At 43.8% G+C, this 18,790-nt stretch overlaps 1 protein-coding gene across 1 annotated transcript in view; it reads left to right on the top strand.

The window, feature by feature from the left end:
• Nucleotides 1-18,790, top strand: part of TRPC5 (transient receptor potential cation channel subfamily C member 5) — a 112,250-nt gene that overhangs the window by 15,165 nt on the left and 78,295 nt on the right. Inside the window, exon 2 of the mRNA XM_088129173.1 lies at nt 13,484-14,005. Within this exon, the coding sequence (XP_087985299.1) occupies nt 13,484-14,005 (522 nt within the window). The remainder of the gene's footprint in view (nt 1-13,483; nt 14,006-18,790) is intronic.

The raw sequence follows: 18,790 nt of genomic DNA, 5'->3' as shown, positions 1-18,790 counted from the left end.
TGTTCACTATGCTCCATCTTTTATGTTACAAAGAAGGCCTTTTACATAGGTAAATGGAAAGGTGGCATGAAGCAAAGCAAAATTCTAGTCTCTGGCATCATAATTACTTCTGAGAATAGCTTTGGAGTTCTTTGGCATTCTTAAAAAATGAGAAGCAGAAATAGTAAGGCTTCCAGATGTGGGCCTCATGATTCTGGATGACCACTAGATAGCAGCAGAGTGACCCATAAAACTCATGACTGCCATCTAGTTGGTTGTCCATATTTGTGTAACCCTAGAGCAGTGTTCCTCAACCTTGGCAGCTTTAAGATGTGTGGACTTCAACTCCCAGAATTCCCCAGCCAGCATCCACACGAAACACTGCCCTAGAGGATAGGATAGCCCCAGCCAACCTCTCTAGAAGAAAGACAAAACTAAGCTGGAGTAAGAAGGTGAATCTATATGGGCTAAACAAAGGGGTAGGTACCACCTTCACAGCTTCACCTTGTGCTCAGAGGGTATTTTATGACTGACCATCTCTACTATGGCAGCCCTGTTGTGGGATTGCCACAGTGTGGTTTAGGGTTAAGTAGTTTGGATACTCCTGGCTGTTTCATTTTGACCCAAACAGAGCAGTGGTATCTCAAACCTACCTCGCTTACATGTTTACTGTTGTAAATTCTGCCTACCCCACTTTCTCCCTGCCCTAAGGTGGCTTTCCCAGCTGCACGTTTGCAGGGTCACTAGAAAAGAATTGGTGAAAAGAGGCTCAAACATAACTCCTCTTCTGCACATTCGCTTCCCCTCCCATTCCACCTGCTTGGACTGCAGAAACAACTGCCAGATCACCCAGCCCTGTTCTTGCTTGCTAATGGAACAGAGCAGCCTCCATTTGACTGGCACATGGACAGGTCAGCAAAACGGAAATGGTTTTAAGAAGCTGAAAACTTCTTCCCCCTTCCCGGTTTTCCACAAAGAAAGCTGAGTAAAACTCCAGCCAGATGGTGTGTTAATGATTACAATTGCATCTCGAGGATTCCTCAGTTGAGCATGTTCCTTCTCCTTCTCCTTCTCCTTCTCCTTCTCCTTCTCCTTCTCCTTCTCCTTCTCCTTCTCCTTCTCCTTCTCCTTCTCCTTCTCCTTCTCCTCCTCCTCCTCCTCCTCCTCCTCCTCCTCCCATTTCAAAGTGGCTTATCTGCAAAATGTTCATAGTGTGCAATGCGGCTATACTTGGTATTAAAACAATTTAAGTGGGTAAGCTCTTTAGCCGAATTAATTTCCAGTCTTTTTTTTTTTTTCAAAAACGAACCATTGATCTTTCTGTCACTCTTATCACCAGCATGCTGATTTCCAACATTTAAATAGCTCTTAATCTGGATCAGTGAGTGCTGAGGTGGAGGGCGGTGGGGTGTTGGATAGTGAAGTACAGGTAGACTGCTTTATATCTTTAAAATGTTCATTGGCTCCTTTGTCATCAGTGTTAGGAACGTAGTTCTGCTGCACTGTCACCAGGAAAGGAGGCCCAGCGAATGCTTTGGGGAAATGGATAGTGTCTAAAACCCTGCCCTCCCCAACTATTACAGCCCTCCCTCTGAGATTGCTCCCTCTGCATTATAATTAAGCTTGGAAAAAGCTTCCATTAGTGTAATTAGATGTGCTGGATGAAAGGGGTGGGAAAGCGTGTGCCTGCCGATAGTGGATGTAACAAAAAGCCAGTTCTTCCTGAGTCAAGCTTGACTCATAATGACTTCATGAACATGAGTGCATGGAACCCTTTTTTGTTGCCACAAAGACGTAAGTGGTTTGTCCCTGCTTTTTCTGGGACGATTTTTCAACAGCCCTATCTAGCCAAAGCTTTGGGATTTCCCAGGGCTTTTCATTCAAGTACCAACCAAGTCCCATCCACCTTAACTTTCTGAGATCCACTGAGGTTGGTGAAGGCTGGGATCTGAACTTTGAAAGAGAACAAGGCAAAAGAAATTGGCAAGAATGGAAGTACTGAAAGCAGCTTCAGTGGGGAAGGAGAGACCAAGTGAATTCCACCTGTTGGAAACATGCCACAAACACTCTTGCTGGAGCTGACAAGGTCTAAGGGATATAGAATTGCTGCTAATGCAAATGTAAGATCCGGTAGAAGAGAATATCTGTAGCTCAGGGTTGAACTGTGGAGTCCTTGATGTTCTCTGAGCTTGTTGGTTTGCTTGAGATGTTTCATGACCCATCTAGGTAATATCATCAGTGCAAGTAAGTCCTCTCCAGTAGTCCTCTCCAGTAGCCAACATCCAGATAAGCAGAGATTAACACCAGACAAACATTCAGGCAGAAAACAATACTCTAATCAAGGAAGCACCAAGGAGCGAGTCATACTCCCACCCAAACTGGCAGGGCAAGCTACTGCATATAAACAGGCAGCAAACCCCACCCTCCCTCGCACTGATGATGTTCCCTAGTTAGGCCGTAAAACGTCTGCAAGCAAACCACCAAGCTCAGAGAGCACCAAGGACTCCAAGTGGAGAATTTTGGGACAGATTGTTGCTGGGTATAGATATCAACCAAAGGGGCTTGTTGTGCTTTAGTTTTCTTTGACCCTTGCTCTTCAGAGAAAGTGTGGCTACTTAAGCTCTCCCTAGCTTGCTCTGGGGGGCTTTGCATGTCTGCAGACTGCTTTCTCCACTTGCATTTCTGCAAACTTAGGGGGCTTCTAGTAATTTCTTCTTCTGCATGGCTGTTCAGAACCGGTATGCAGAAGAGAGGTGTTAAAACTGCACGAGCTGCTGAAACAGGGAAGCATGTCTAGTTCAAGAGATCAAATTGTAAATATGCTAAGTATCCCTTTCTGGAGTATCTCTTTGCAGTAAGGTCTGAAAGCTATTTGTGGTGCATTTATGCTTCTGTCCATGATGAAGACTATCTGCGGCACCAATTTATATTAATTCTTCCAGTTATCTTAATATTGCACAAATGAAATATAGCAGGAAGTTTTAATAACTGGAGGAACAACATCAGAAAGCACCCGATCCATCATTATAATAAACTTCCCTGGTGTGTTTGCTTTAGTCACTGAAAGGAGAAGTTGTAAACAGAAATTTTCCTCTTTAAAATGTCAGGATGGATGTGGAATTTACATGGAAAATGGCACGAAGCCTCCCAGTCATCCCCTTTACTCCTTCGGAAATCCTCAGAAAACTCTGTGGAAGAGATTAAAGTGTAATGGAGGGAGGGTTCAATAGATGCCAAAGATCTAAATTCAGGATTACAAATTCTCATTTGCTGTGCCACACAGACAGATCATCCAAAAAGGGGACAGATTTGTAGAAGATGCACATGGTTAATGTATATGTATAGAGGAAACTCTATTAAATATATGCACTCTGGTATAAGTAGAAGAAATACAATATATTTCACCTTAGTGAAAAAGACTTTCACTAGGAATACCTGTTCAAACTGGTGTCCAGCTATTTGGCTTGGTTTGGTTTGGTTTGGTTTGGTTTGTGTTTGTGTTTGTGTTTGTGTTTGTGTTTGGGTTAACAATTCATATTCTGTCTTTCTGCCCAATGGGCAAATCAACATATAAGTTCTAAAAAAATTAAAATTCATTATTAAATTCAGATTGAAGATGATTGGAGTTGGGGTGTGTAATTCAGAGTGCATTCTGTAGTTTGGGAATAATATAGAAAAGGGTCTGATCCTGTGTCTTCAACAGACATACCTGAGTGAAGACATATTTCAGACAGTCTTTCCTGATGATCTTAGCATCCAGTTAGTTCAATCCTGAGACGGTTGTGTCAACTCGTTTAGGATTTAAAGATTCAAGCAGGCCTAGAATTCCATCATTAACCAATGCAGCTCTTTTAACCAGGGCATAATTGCCATATTTTGGGCCCAACTGATGCATGCATACACTTTGTAAGGGCCACCCCATATTGAGTGCATTGCAGTAGTCAAGTCTGGATGTAGCCAAGACAGGAGTGACTGTGGTGAAAACAAACCATCACTAAGCATCCCTGGAAGGAAGAAGCAAATGTATGACATTTGCTTGACAATATCATCATACAAACATTGCAACTTGGATCCCAAGTTTGATGCAAATCCATAAGTATGTAAGGGTGACAATTGCACAATGATGTCACTGTATGCACATTGTCGTTTGGTGTTGTGGCTTGCTGGCATAGATAATGCCAAAAGGTTGGCTGCTTCAACCAGTTCAGAAATGGTCATAGCAAGAGCACTGGAACTTCATTGTCCAAATATGTTCCTTGACAGTATTGGCCCCTTGGAAGCCAGAGTCATCTGGGGATCCTGGAGCAACCTAATGTACAAGTTTGCTGGGATAACATCTGGCAGGCAATCAGAAGACCTCCAGGCTCTCTTGTGGGGAAATTCTTTATTTTTAAAATAGAGTTGGGTGGTGCAGGAAATGTTTCCAACAGAAAAGTGCTCTCTGGAAGGAATATATGGTTGCCTTGCCATTCAGCTACAGTACTCTCTTAACAACTCATGGGCTGGGTTTGTCCCATGAATTGAATTGTAAGTTCACTAGGGCTGAGTTCATGCAAAAAAACAAATTAAGGTTAAAAGTAACCAATCTTAAGATGTTGGGTGAGCATTGTTGTAAAGTCTTTCAGTGACCTGATATAACATATTCTTCCTGAACTCTGTAGAGCAGTGTTTCTCATTGTTGGCAGCTTGAAGATGTGTAGACTTCAACTCCCAGAATTCCCCAGCCAGCATTCTGGGAGTTGAAGTCCACACATCTTCAAGCTCCCAGTGTTGAGAAACACTGCTGTAGAGAAAGGGCTAGATAAAAAAAATGGTATAATTATGTATCATATCTTCACAGTAGATTCTCTATCTTCTGTCCTGCTACATGGCTCACAGATTTTAGATGCATCAAGCTGAATATGGAAATTACTACTACTAGTAGTTACAGTAGGTGGGAGAGTAAGAAGGAACATCACAAATTGTATTGGATCAGTGGTTCATCTGTTTCATAAGCTGGATTCACACAACATGCTAAACCCAAGTTCCTGACTAACAGAATATAGTTGCTGTGTTCATATAAGATGCAGTGGCCAAGCCAATGAGCCCCATGATGGCTTAATGCAATTTCTATGGTTTGAAACAATAGGCAAAGCCCCAAATTACCCCACCCTATTTTAGCCTAGTCTAGCATAGCATATGGTGGAAATCCAGCTACTGATTAGCTTCACAGACTGGACTAAGCCATGATTTGTTTGATTTTACTTTAGGAAAGTATCTGAATCCAGACTTTCTGGATTGTAAACCCTGGTTTACAGCTTAGCGTGTTGGGCCTACCATGATTAAACATGGCTTAGCACAGTGTGTTAGAGAGCATTCTTCATGCATCAGAGGCACTCGGAACTTCATAACCTCAGTTGCCAAAAAGGGTTGTGGCTGGTTCTCCAAACATGGCCAGAAGTTGGCCATCATACAAAGGGTCAGAAAGTTCTCGGAGCTTATGCGGCACCTTAAGCTTTTCTGCTGTGTCTAGAGCTGCTTTGCTGAAAACTGTGGAGCTGGTCGGTCCAATAAACAGCTATGCCGGGTTGTCATTTTTGTTGGTCCTCACAAAATGCAATGCTTGAACTAGGACATTGTCTTGTGTTACATATATTCACCCCATAACTAGATCTGTGGTGCCTCCTGAAGTACATAATCAACATGTACAGCCTAATTCATTTAAATCTCCCCACTTTTATATGCACTGAGGTTGCGGGGGGTGGGCATGAAGAAAACATGCTACTGGCAATAATTTCCACTCCCCAACCAAAGAAAATACACTACCCTCCATTCATTGTCATGTCCTCAGTTCCACCTGAGGACATAGATCACTTCAAGAGGGATTTAGAGGGATTCTCAGCTACCCTTTCTCTGCACAGTGCACTCTGTTCATTTACTTCCAAACGTTCCCACTCATCATTGCTAATATGGATGCTGGGAGCTGTAGTCCAAAACACCTGGCAGTCGCGGCTTGGAGAAGACCATTACAACCTCCTTCCAACCCCACTCCTCTCTTCTGACAACATGGCTGCGTTCTTGACAGCTGCTATGCTGAATGCTGCCTAAGGAGGCCTTTCAATGATGCCACCAATGCTCTTGGGTGTAAATATCCAATTTAGAACCTTCTATGGGTGTGTAATTGAAGCAGTAGAGAAAAAACATTATTACCTGAGCAATGAAATGGTGTAACATATTTGACAGTTAATGCAGTTCCAATTATTATGTTTTAATGGGCGAGTGAAGAAGGCAGGAGCTGTTGAGTTGTAATTCTGCTGTTTGTTGCCCTCTGTATATAGCTTCTCTGTCCAAGAGGATCCTTACCCTGTGTTTTATATCTTAAGTAGATGAGGCAGTATGAAGTGCCAAATCTCTGTTTTCCAGGATCCTTCAGAAGGTTTGTCTTGTTTCTCACTGGTATTGCCATCAATAGTTGGTGCCCTAAAGAGTTTACACGGGAGACTCCTGTTTGAATCTGCATTTTAAGTGGTTTTAGTATTGTACCATGTATTGCTGCTTTGCCTGGAATCTGGAATCATTACACAGGTGAGATGTAAGACCATACTGGTGAATGACTTGAGGATCAAGAAATAGGGGAAAAAAATGCCATCTCAGTTCTGATTTTGCACCCCACCCAGTCAAACTGGAGTCACCCGTTGGGGGAGATAGGCAGAATACAAATTTAAGAATGAATGAATGAATGAATGAATGAATGAATGAATGAATGAATGAATGAATAAGTTGATTACAATGTAGTTGTTGGTCCAATTGTGACTGCATAACCCATGGGCATCTGCTGGGTAAAAAGAAACTGAATGTGGGTTGGGTTATGCAGTAAACATTTATTCTCAGCAAGCCAATTTGGCATCTTGGCTCTTAACCCCTTTGCAAAGATAAAGAACTTTCTTTGTAGATCACCTCTTTGTTGGTATTGCCCACCAGGAGACAGGGTGGGGACCAGTTTTGTCCTATATGAGGACTTTTCAGATATATACTGTACAGCCAGATCTTTCTATGGGGTTCAAGCCCTCTACTGGAAACTGAACTCATGGATCACTGCATTTTAGATGACTATATACCGTGGATTAACTTTAGAAGCTACCTAGGTGCTGGTGCTCAAGTTGTGTTGCAGGAAGGACACACAGAATCTACAGAATGGTAGATACAGTCCGCTTTCCCTGAAGCTCTCAGAGCAGAGAGATACAGATGTTACATTAGGGCATCTCCTCATATTTGTGACCTGTGGAAGTCATGTAAAACCTCATACATGGGGAGCTGCCCTAATGTAACATCCGTTTGTCTCTGCTCTGACAGCTTAAGGGCTGTGTATCCCATTCTGCTGGACTTGCTATACGAGAATTGAATCCTCTCTATGCTTTAAAGTAAATGCTGGCCTGATGCAGACAGTATCGGCCCTACCATTAAGGGAAACATGTGAGCCTCTAGCACTTGGATCCCACATTTTCAGAATATTTAAAACATCTTTTTGAAGATTTGAGGACTCCTTTATCCTTGCAGGGGTTGAAGGCACACTGGCCCCATCCACTTTTGGAGGTCATCCATCAACAGGATGTAAGAAACTTGGTATGTTCCTTGAGCTAATGGAAGCCGGGCATTAAGCAGCCTAAAAAATACTCCCAAGCAGTAGCTTGGGGTGATGGTAACAGTGCAGTGTAGTTGTTCCTGTTGAGCCTTTTGCCTTTCCCTTTGTTGGTGGACTAAGCTATGTGTGACAAGTAGCTCACCCTGCATGTCCTATTCTGGCCTCCTGCCCTGAGGCGTGAGACCACAGTTATCTCATCTTTGGAACAAAGTAAATTTCAATTTTAATAGAATGAGTAGATATAAACCAAATTTAAAAACATCCTGGAATGCAGAACAAATATGCAGAGACTCCTAAATAGTTTAATTGAGGCAGAAGGGATCCTTTCAAGCTATGAAGTTTAAAGCTCAGTGATCTCACCAATCGGCATGTTCAGGCTAAAAATGACCATGCTTGGAACGATGATGTATCTAGCAAGGATTGGCAACCTCCATTTCTCTGCAGGTATTGCTGGCCCCATCTGCCTGTTTGATTATTAGCCATGTTTTTTTGGAGTTGTGCAATGGGAAGCTGTAATTCCACAAATCTGCAAACCCCTGTATTGTGAGATATGAAAAGATGACGGCAGGATATAACAGGAAATGATCAAAAGCAGGACAGTAGGTTTGTTAACGAAGAGCTTTCTGGAATGCTATAATGGGCACCAAGCTTGTGGATTTGTTTTTAAAACGTACAATATTTAAAATCATAAATACAAACTAAGATAGATAGATAGATAGATAGATAGATAGATAGATAGATAGATAGATAGATAGATAGATAGATAGATAGACAGACAGACAGACAGACAGACAGACAGACAGACAGACGGATGTCCACTGGGTTCATGGGAATAGAGTTTCACACAATCCTGATCTCCCTGTGCACATCAACTTTGCACAACTTACTTAATTTGACCTACTTTGAAACTTGGAAAGAGTTTTTAATGGCTTAGCATGTTGTTCCAACCCGACCCAGTTGAGTTGTGTTATGATTCAATGAATTGGCTGAAGCCAGAAAATGGATTAACTCTGTGACCAACCTGAGTGTATTATGAGAATGGGGTCAGTGAGTTTCTTTCTCATGTTCTGAGAAGTGGTTTACAGTTTCATGCCAGTATGCAAATCGTGTTTGGTTGTCAAATTCAAATCAATCTGTAGGGTGAGCATAAACAGAGCTTTGCTGGATCATTTGAAAAGGCTAAGTATCATTCCCACATAATAAAAAGGGGGAGGGCTTTTCTATGTTGGAAGAACAGATAGTGTGTGTGACCCTGGGATTTATTAGAAGTTCGTTTTCAAAGAACCAGCCCAGGGGTCACCTAATGAAGAGATTGGAGGGAGATTTAGAACAAGCAAAATAAATTAGTTCTTGGCACAGTCTGTAATTAATCTGTGGAATTTGTTACCACAAGCTGTGGTGATGGCCACTTATTTGGAGGGCCTTAAAAAGGAATAGGATAAATTCATGGAGTGCAGGTCTTTCAAGGACTAGTTGTCTTCAATACACAGTGCTATTTATGAGTTAGGGAATAGCTTATCTCTAAATACCAGCTGCCAGGGAACAATGATATGAGAGGTATGCTTCCATCTCCTGCTTGTGAGCACCTCAGAGGTATCTGGTTGGCCACAGAGAAACCAGGTGCTGGACTAAGATAGTTATTCACAAACCATACAGAAATCTAAACCTGGCTTAATGGAACACAATTCTTCTGCTGTGCCCAAATAAATCAAATGATGACTTAAAGTGATGGCCTGGTTCACACAGCGTACCAAGAGCATGGCTAGGTTCCCACAAAATGCTGAACCACAAATTATCCAACCCCACTTTAGCTTAGAATAGCATTTTGTGTGAGCACAGCCATTATGTAGGGATAACGCCAAGAGACATCGGCTCTCTCCTGCAACTTCCAGAATTCCACCCGTGTTCCATAATTATAATGGTTAGTTCACAGACTGATAAAGATGCAGGAGATGGTTTTGTAAACAGCCACTTGCAAGTTCATCAGGTATCAATAATTTAAAAAGCTGCCTCCTCAGTAGTCCACAGGAAAGCCATTAAAAAACCTAAACAGCTTCCTCTCTAATGGGAGACAACTGGTTCTAAATTGGAAGTAACTCTATTGCTGAAATTCTTGCAAGTTTATCCCTTTCATCTCAGTAACTCTTGTTAAAGAAGTACCTGTGAGAATCTTGTTTGGAAAAATTACTTTCCAACAGAAGAGAATATCTGTAGCTCAGGGTTGAACTGGGGAGTTATGGTTCATTACACAGTTCATTGCACTGATGATGTTCCCTAGTGGGGTAATGAAAAGTCTGCAAGCAGACGAGACAGCACCAAGAAATCCAGAATTACATTCAGTTGAGGTAGCTTCCCAAAAAACCTGACCCTAAATTCAACAGATCCATGTTAGGAGCTCACCTTCATTGAGTAGGACCGTTTGGGGCTCTCTTTTCTTCCAATTCTTACGGCAACCTATGCGCGGCATTTAGACTTTCTGTGAAAGAATCCCACACCTCTGATTTCAAACCAACCCTCCTATCAATTTCAGACTGCAAAATACCCTGGAGATCTTTTGACTATGTCTTTGCCTGGAGGACCACGGATGGTCTTAAGGCAAATGGGCTGCAATTGTTCACCTGGGATTAGTCATGCTCATGGGCGGAGGGGCTGGCTGGTTGGAGAACCATGCAAAGCGCCGAGCGCCATGGCGAGTTGACCATGCCAGCAGCAAACAGAATAGGCCATGTTCCAAAAAGGAATTGTTTGCAAAGGTCGCTGTGCTTGTAGGTTTCAGCCTTCTGAACAGCAGATGTCAATAATAACCCACAATGGGGGTGCACATTAGCTTTAACTGTGAGGTGTGCTGATCATTTAATAGCACACTGCTGTGGGGCTGGCAGCTTCCAGGCTATTTACATCTCTCTTTGAAGTGTTCTGCTGCACGTATCTCCCCTTTCCTTTAAAGTAGGGGTGTTTGAACAACAATTCCTTCTGAACAACAGCTTGAACGTAAGATTGAGAGGGGAAAAAAGGAATATAAAGGAATGGGCAGACCTTTAATCCACCATTCATGTCATGTACTGTGCGACTTACAATATCTAACTTCCAGAAGTATTTAATCAGTTTTATTGCTCATTTCTCTTTCTTCCTCTTTTGTGTCCAAGGTGAGTTTACACAGAATTATACATTCAGATGGTGTGAACGGTGAACTGTGTTTAGCAGGAGGCCTTGAATAATTCTGTTTTCCAATGTGGGAATGTTTATGCAATGGCTTGATTTTTTCCCTCTTTTGTGCTTAAAATGGAGGGGTTAATTTTTTTCAACAAAAATAAATGTTGGTTGAGACTAGATTGGCATAATCCTTCCCAAATATACTTTACAGGGCCATAGTGTTAAATTGTATCTATCTGCAACCATTTTTTCTTGTCAAAAGTCTGCAAAAGATGCATCAAAGAATAGGTTATGCTTCTGGAAGTGATGGACAGACAGCTGTGGTTACATTTTTTTAAAAAAAAGATATTACTTTAAAGAAATGTATTTTTTAAAGACCTACAGTAGGTAAGAGACATTAACATAATAAGAATAACATCTAGGAACTGTACTTAAAGGAGGAAATTTGCATTAACACCTCCTCCTATTAATGCTGATGTGCCCCAACCAGTCTTCATTTTTTACCTGGATTTGAAAATTATTTTTTTAAAAATAGAAAACTAGGCATCATCTTTATTCCCAGGAGCAGTGCTTGGCCCTGCATTCTTAGGAAGAACGATGGTTTTTTTCTCCACATTTAAAAACAAAAATAATCAGGCTAACCAAGGTCTAAGAGCCAGTTTGGTGTAGTGCTTAAAGCACCAGGCTAGAAGCTGGGAGACTCTGATTTCTAATCCTGTCTTAGGCACAAAGCCAGCTGGATGACCTTAGGCCAGTCACTCCTCTCAGCCCTGGGAAGGAGCAATGGCAAACCACTTCCGAAACCTTCCAAGAAAACTGCAAGGAATTGTTCAGGCAGTCAACAGGAGTCAACACTGACTTGAAGGCACAACCATCATCAACATCATTATCAAGGACTAGAGGAAGTAATTGTGGTCAACTCCATCTGCTTGTCTTTTCTGATGACTGATCAAAGCCACTACAATATCCTTTGTCATGCATGGTGTAAGGGCATATATAATACCCTCAAAATTCCAAAAGCATCTACTGGTCCAAAAATGTTTGGACCCTCTGCATAACATACAATAAGGATACAAAGGTGATAAGGATACAAAGGTGCTGCATTTCAGAAGTTGTGAATGTAAATTGCAAATCTATTTACAGGCTCCCCCCCCCCCCCGCCCCCTGATCCAGAGTGAAATGCTGACCTCCCAATGTAGTTAGTAAAGTAGATTTCTTCTGCTCGGTATATCCCTAATGGCAAAGTACAGAGATGATACTTTCTCATCACAGATTGGAAATCTATAGATATTTGCTTTCTCCCCATGGTTTCTGCTTTGTCTTCTGTTAAGGACACTTTAAAGATCTCTCTGTTACAGTATCCCAAGGATGATAATAAAAGTGTGGCAAATATATCCTCAGGGGAGGGGGAGGGGGAGGGGAGGGGGGGAGGAACTGAACCTCAACGCAGGCTGTCATCAGAGGTGCAGCAGCTTGTTGACACCACCTCTACATTCACATTATGAACCTGGGATTCTCACGTTGTCCCTTCCTCGTCCCACTCTCTGAACGTTGAGCTGCTAGGTCCCCAAAAGTCTCATAATTCCTTAAGCTTGAAGCATCACTTTCTGACTTTGAGCAAATTAGCTTCATACTGATTGAACTGGGTTAGTGAATATTCTGTAGGGTTTCACTAAGGCCTTGTGAAAGTCTTTGGAGATGGAGGAAGCTGATGGAAGAGAAAAGAAATGCAAAAAGGATTACTTTTGGTAGAGAAATCTCTCGTAAAGGTTTCCTCATTTGGATTCTACCCAGATGCTTGGTGAACTAGTCTGTGCTTTACTGGGAACAAAATAGGACCCAGATTTGCATACAGCTTGAATACCTCACTCTAGATGAACAGCTGTGAATTTAGAATTAATAAATTTAATTTAAATGCATAATTTGCTTTACTAAAGCAAGGTGGATTCTGACCAGGTGCACAATGGTACCATTTGTTCATCCTGTTGTCCAAGTGATAAATGTTGATGTCAACCTCAAAGGTTGTGTTGTCCTATTTTGGGGTTCTTGGAACCAAACCTGGACTGGGTAAATGCCTCCAAAAGGAGGATTGTTCTCTGAAAGGTGGGTCATGGGATGAGGCAGATTGGTCCCCTTCTTTTAGGTACCACTCAGAACTGCCTGTTCTAAGGCAAAGTATCATCGGAGTTGAGTGTGTTTTTTTGTGACTCCACATCCATGTCAATGTTGTTTTCTTAGCCCAAGTATAGAAGCAGTGGGTTGTTGTTTTCTTCCAAGATCTTTTTTTTAAACTTTAAATTTAAGTTTAAATTTAACTTTCCCACCTAGCCTGCAATCCGGGGATTTGCTGATGGTTTGCCTTCCAAATACTAACCAGGTTTGCCTCTGATTAGCTGTTTGAGATCAGCCAAGGTCAGCTACTTACTGCCAGCTGCTGAGGACAAAAAGACTACTTCCTCAAGTCAAGCTTGATTCTGGATGATTTCATGAACAGTCCGTGTAGTTTTCTTGGCAACGGTATGGCAACAGTTGGTCATCTTTTGGAATGTTTAACCAATTTTCCAATCTGGGATTCATAGGAGTCTTATGGGGTATATTTTTAAACGCTATTTCACTGTTAGTGAGGTGAAACAGATGTTGTATGATCCATAGGAACATTCCTGTTGACATGCCGTGGTTTTAGAGCACTTGTGCAGGAAAGATTTTAACAGCCTGACTGATTTTGCATAGGTTCCCACGTTAATGATGGACACCCAGTTTTCGGAATTCACCCCCGACATCACCCCTATCATGTTGGCTGCTCATACTAACAACTACGAGATCATAAAGCTGCTTGTCCAAAGACGGGTCACCATCCCACGGCCACACCAGATCCGATGCAACTGCGTGGAATGCGTCTCCAGCTCCGAAGTGGATAGCCTGAGGCATTCCCGATCAAGGCTGAACATTTATAAAGCTTTGGCCAGTCCTTCACTCATCGCCTTATCTAGCGAGGATCCAATCCTGACAGCCTTTCGGCTGGGTTGGGAGCTGAAGGAACTCAGCAAGGTGGAGAACGAGTTCAAGGCGGAATACGAGGAGCTTTCACAGCAGTGTAAGCGGTTTGCAAAAGACCTTCTGGATCAGGCACGCAGCTCCCGGGAACTGGAGATCATCTTGAATCACAGGGATGATCAGAGCGAGGAGTTAGATCCCCAGAAGTGCCATGATTTGGCCAAGCTAAAGGTAGCAATAAAGTATCATCAGAAAGAGGTAAGGCTTCTTATTTCTTCCTCTGTTTTTGTGTGTGAGAGAGTCCTGGGCCTTCATGCCTTTCTCTGATTGCAGATCTTCTCATCTCCAGCAGCATCGGAAGGAACTAGAATTGAGATGCTTCTCCGGTTCAGATTAAAATGCTTCCTTTCAGGCAGTTTTGCTAGTTTTTCTGCTTTCTGATAAAGGTTGATTTTCCGCTGAGTAACGTCTTGCATACTTGTTGACACTTTGAGGTAGGCCCTATCCGAAAACAGTCTCCACAGGGTTGACTGGGCCTCTACTTTATTGAAATCGACTATACTAGCAAAATCTTGAAAGCCTGATAGTATTTTCCTCCCTCCCTCTCATACCAAAGAGAGTCAAGGTGGGCTCACCGTAAGTTTCTTTCTAACGCCTGCTTAATTCATGTTTTAGTAACTGCTATGTTCCGTTTCCTGTGGTACTCTACAGTACTACAAAGGAATCAAACCAGTGCTTTGACCACAGTGGGTAACGTAAATACAACAAAAACAATGCCTATTCCAAGGGTATAAATGTCTCTTTTGGAAGGACATTTGAAATATTGGAAAGCATGGGGCAGGCACATTCACCAAATGGCTGTTGTAATGGGCACAGCCACCCATTGAAGAGGAAGTGAGCTAACCTGCAGGATGTATTCTGGACCTTTCTGAAATGCCAGGTCTAGAATGCCTCAAAAAGTTTTTGATTCAGAGAATTTATGTCTGGAAACTGCCAAACTGTAACCTCAAATGGCCAAGTGTGCTCTAAAAAGGCCAAAGTAGTATGGTGGTGACAGGCAAGGGGAGATACGGTGGGAGATAGGGAGAGAACCGTTCTCGGGAAACACGGGGCCAATATCTTATACTGGTTTCGTGTTCCACCTCCTTGGTCTCAGCCCCTGTGCCCAGTCAGAGACCTTCAGAGGCCCCGGCTTTTGGCTGCTGCTTCTAAATGCCAGGTCAGGTCAATAAGGCCTCCCTCATTTGCGATTTAATTGTCAAAGAGAGGGCTGACCTGGCATGTATTACAGAGACCTGGCTGGGTCTGGAAGGGAGGGGAGAGTGGCCTTTCAGAGATAGGCTCAGCTGGGTTTTGGGTGTGGCATCAGCTGAGACCCTGGGGCAGGGATGGAGGTGTGGTGATCATCATCCAGGAATCTCTTACAGCTTTCAGAGGTACTGCACCACATGTTACCAGATGTGAGACCCTGTTCATTAAGTTGGGCTCTAGGGATCACTGGGACTGTTGCTGTTGTACCAGCCTCCCTGCTGCATAGCAACCTCCCTGCCTGAGCTCCTTGATGCCATCTCTGGGTTGGCAGTGGAGTTCCCCAGACTTATGGTCTTGGGGGACTTCAATCTGCCTTCTCTAGGAGTGGGGTTTGAAGCAGCGTAGTTCATTGCCTCCATGATGGTCATAGGCCTATCCCAGGTCATCCAGAGCCTGACATGGGACAGTAGTCATACACCAGATCAGGTGTTCCTGTCGAAGCAATGGCTGTGTGATCTGAAATTGGGGACTTCTTGGTGTCTCCCTTGACACGGTCAAATCATGCCTTGATTACCATGGGATTCTCTAGTGCCATTATCCACTGCAGGGGGGCTGGACCCATTAGATCGGTCCACCCGCAGTGACTGATGGACCCAGGTGAGTTTCAGAAGGAGATGGGGGCTTTTCCTGCTGGTCTGCTGCACGGTCCATCTGAAGACTTGCTTGCCACTCGGAATAGGGGGTGGCTGAGGTTCTGGATTGGACTGCGCCTATGTGACCTCTCCCCTCTTGTGGATCCCATCACTCTCTGTAGTTCATGGAAGAGCTGAGGGAGATGAAATGAGAGAAGAGACATCTAGAGTGCCACTGGCAGTCAACAGGAGACAAACTTGAGCAAACATGGGTTAGAGCTGTTATTAAGGCCTACCTTGTGGCAGTAAGGGCAGTGAAATGTCCGTACTTCTCTGCCCTCATTGCCTTTGTGGATAGCCATCCTACAGCCCTATTTCAGGTGACACATGCCCTCTTGGGTAGAAGGGGCTCAGAGAACCCCTTGCAAGGGCATGCACAGGAATTTGTTCAGCAACTGTTGGGCAAAGTCACTCGAATTCACTCGCAGTTTGATGTTGGCCTTGTTGCAGGTCCGGGAGAGATGCCTGGGGAGGAGCTTTGCCTGATTATCTGGGAATCTGGGTGTGAACCTGTTGGGCCTGAGGAAGTGGACAGGTTCCTTAGGACTGCGAGCTCAGGCACCTGCTCTTTAGATCCACACCCCTCCTGGCTTGTTAAGGTGGCCCTGGGGGTGTTGTGTGAGTAGGTTTTAGCAGTAGTGAATTCTTATTTGAGTGAGGGGGCTGTTCCTTTACCTCTTAAGGAGGCCTTGGCTCACCCCCTCCTCAAGAAGTCATTGCTGGACCCCACTATACTGGACAATATTTGTCCAGTATCTAACCTCCCCTTTTTGGGGAAGGTGCTTGAGGAGGAGTTGCGCAATAGCTTCAGACGACCTTGGATGAAGCGGATTATCTGGATCTTTTTCAATCAGGAACTGCGTATGGGGTGGAAACAGCATTGGTCACACTTTTGAATGATCTCTGGTGAGGGCGGGATGGGGTTTGTGCATCCATCCTTGCCCTACTTGACCTCTATGTGGCTTTCGATACCACTGACCCTGGTATCCTTCTGGGTTGGCTCAGAGGATTGGGGGTGGGTGGCGCTGTGTCGTGCTGGTTCGCCTCCTTTCTCCGGGGTCAGTTCCAGTTGGTGATGACTGGGGGGAGGGGGGGAGAGATCCCACCCTCGGCTCCTAAGATGTGGGATTTGGTGCTCTCTCCACTCCTATTCAATATCTAGATGAGGCAGCTGGGTCAGCTCATCCGTCACCATGGGATGAGATATTATTAGTATGCTGATGATACCCAATTATACATCTCTGCCCCTAACAAATTAAGCAATGCTGTGGATGTCTCACCCCAGTGTCTGGAAGCTATGAGGGTCTGGATGGGAAACAACAGGCTTCACTGAACCCTGGCAAAACTGAGTGGCTTTGGGTTTTGGACTATGGTTCTAGGACTATGCCATCTTTGGTGTTGGATGGGGTCACACTGCTCCAAACATACCCAGTGTGCAACCTGGGGGTTCTCCTGGTTGAGTCCTGCTTGAAGAACAGGTGGCAGTAGTCATGGCTTGGAGAGCTTTGTACAACTTTGTATTGTGCACCAGTTGTGCCCATTCCTAGATCAGGGGGCTCTGCTCACGGTCACTCATGCCTTAGTCACCTCCCGATTGGACTACTGTAAGGCACTCTACATGGGGCTGCCTTGAAGAATATCAGGAAGCTTCAGCTGGTGCAAAATGCAGCAGCACGGGCAGTTCTGTGTGTCGCTAGAACAGCACATGCTCTGCTCCACGAGCTGCATTGGTTGCCAGTCTGCTTCCAGGTCCAATTCAAGGTGCTGATTTTGACCTTTAAAGCCCTCCATGGCATGGAGCTGGGTTATCTGAGCGACCGCCTCTCCCCAATTATATCTGCCTGTCCCATCAGATCTGGCAGAAGAGGCATGCTACGAGTCCTGTCTGCTAGGGAGCTATACGTGGCAGGTTCCAGGAGGTGGGCCTCCTCTGTGGTGGCACCTTACGTTCCACCTTATGTTCTCTGGGGTGCCACCTTATGTTCCATAAGGTGCCACCCACCTTCTGGAACATCCTACCCTCCGAAGTGAGGATGGCTCCATCCCTGTTAATTTTCCAGAAGTCCCTCTAAACCGGGTTATGCAGGTTACCAGATCAGTGAGGTACTGAGGTGGCTCCATTGTTGTTAACATCTGTTGTCCACTCTTAGCCTTTGTGATTTTTAAAACTTTTTAAAAAATAATGTTTTTTCTATGTTAACTGATTTATAGTCTTACTGTACACTGCCCAGAGTCACTTTTTCGTGAGATGGACAGCCATATACATTGGATGACTAAGTAAATAAATAATTTTTAAAAAGCTCCTGGGTCGGTGATTTTTGCTAATGATTTTCCTAATCCCTGGACTTTGCTACATCAGCTTATAGTGTTAGCTGCTCACTGTTTTTTTTTTTTTTTTTTTTAAAAAAAAGGTCAAACAGCTCCACAAGAATATACTGTTAGGAAAAGCCAATTAAACAGAGGATCCATATTCAAAAATAGTTTATCTCTGAATGCTAAAAGTTGGAGAGCCACTTTCTGCAGGATCCTTTCTTTAAGCCTCGTTTGTAGGTTTTCCCAACAGGCAACCTGCAAATAAACCTAAAAATATCAGAAAACATTGGCCTTTACTCCTGTCCATCTAGGTTAGTTATGGAAGTGCATTGAAGAGTTGGTGAGTGGACGGAATATGGGACTCTATAGAGAAATCTCAGCTGTTCTGCAAAGGATTCCCGTTGGGGGAGGTGTTCATCACTAGATAGTTCCTTCTCAATATGGCCATCTTGGGATAAACACCACTGGCTCTCCAGCGTGGAAACAAAATTGCCAGATTGCCCAAGATTTCTGCCTAGTTCCACATCCTCCCACTCGTACCCAATTAGCATAAATTGTTTGAACTCTAGTCAGCTCTGAAAATGTGTGGGAACCATTCAAATGCATCTCCAGAAGGGTGGCAGATGGCATTTCCTGGTCACACTTACAGTTTATTCATGGCAGTGTGCTGCTGTGAAAACAGAGTAACGTTCTTCCGCAGCACTACGCACCTGCTGCAACCTTTCACTAGCAGCATATGGGGCTGCCCTAATGCAGGGAGAGGTTGGAGGGGAAGGATCTGGAAGGG

This window comes from Python bivittatus, unplaced genomic scaffold, assembly GCF_059951505.1.
Source record: "Python bivittatus isolate LINGU-HERP-01145 unplaced genomic scaffold, Pbiv_v1 ctg000790_np1212, whole genome shotgun sequence".
NCBI lineage: Eukaryota > Metazoa > Chordata > Lepidosauria > Squamata > Pythonidae > Python > Python bivittatus.
Note: the sequence above shows the minus strand (reverse complement) of the source record. Positions and strands in the feature narration are given on the sequence as shown.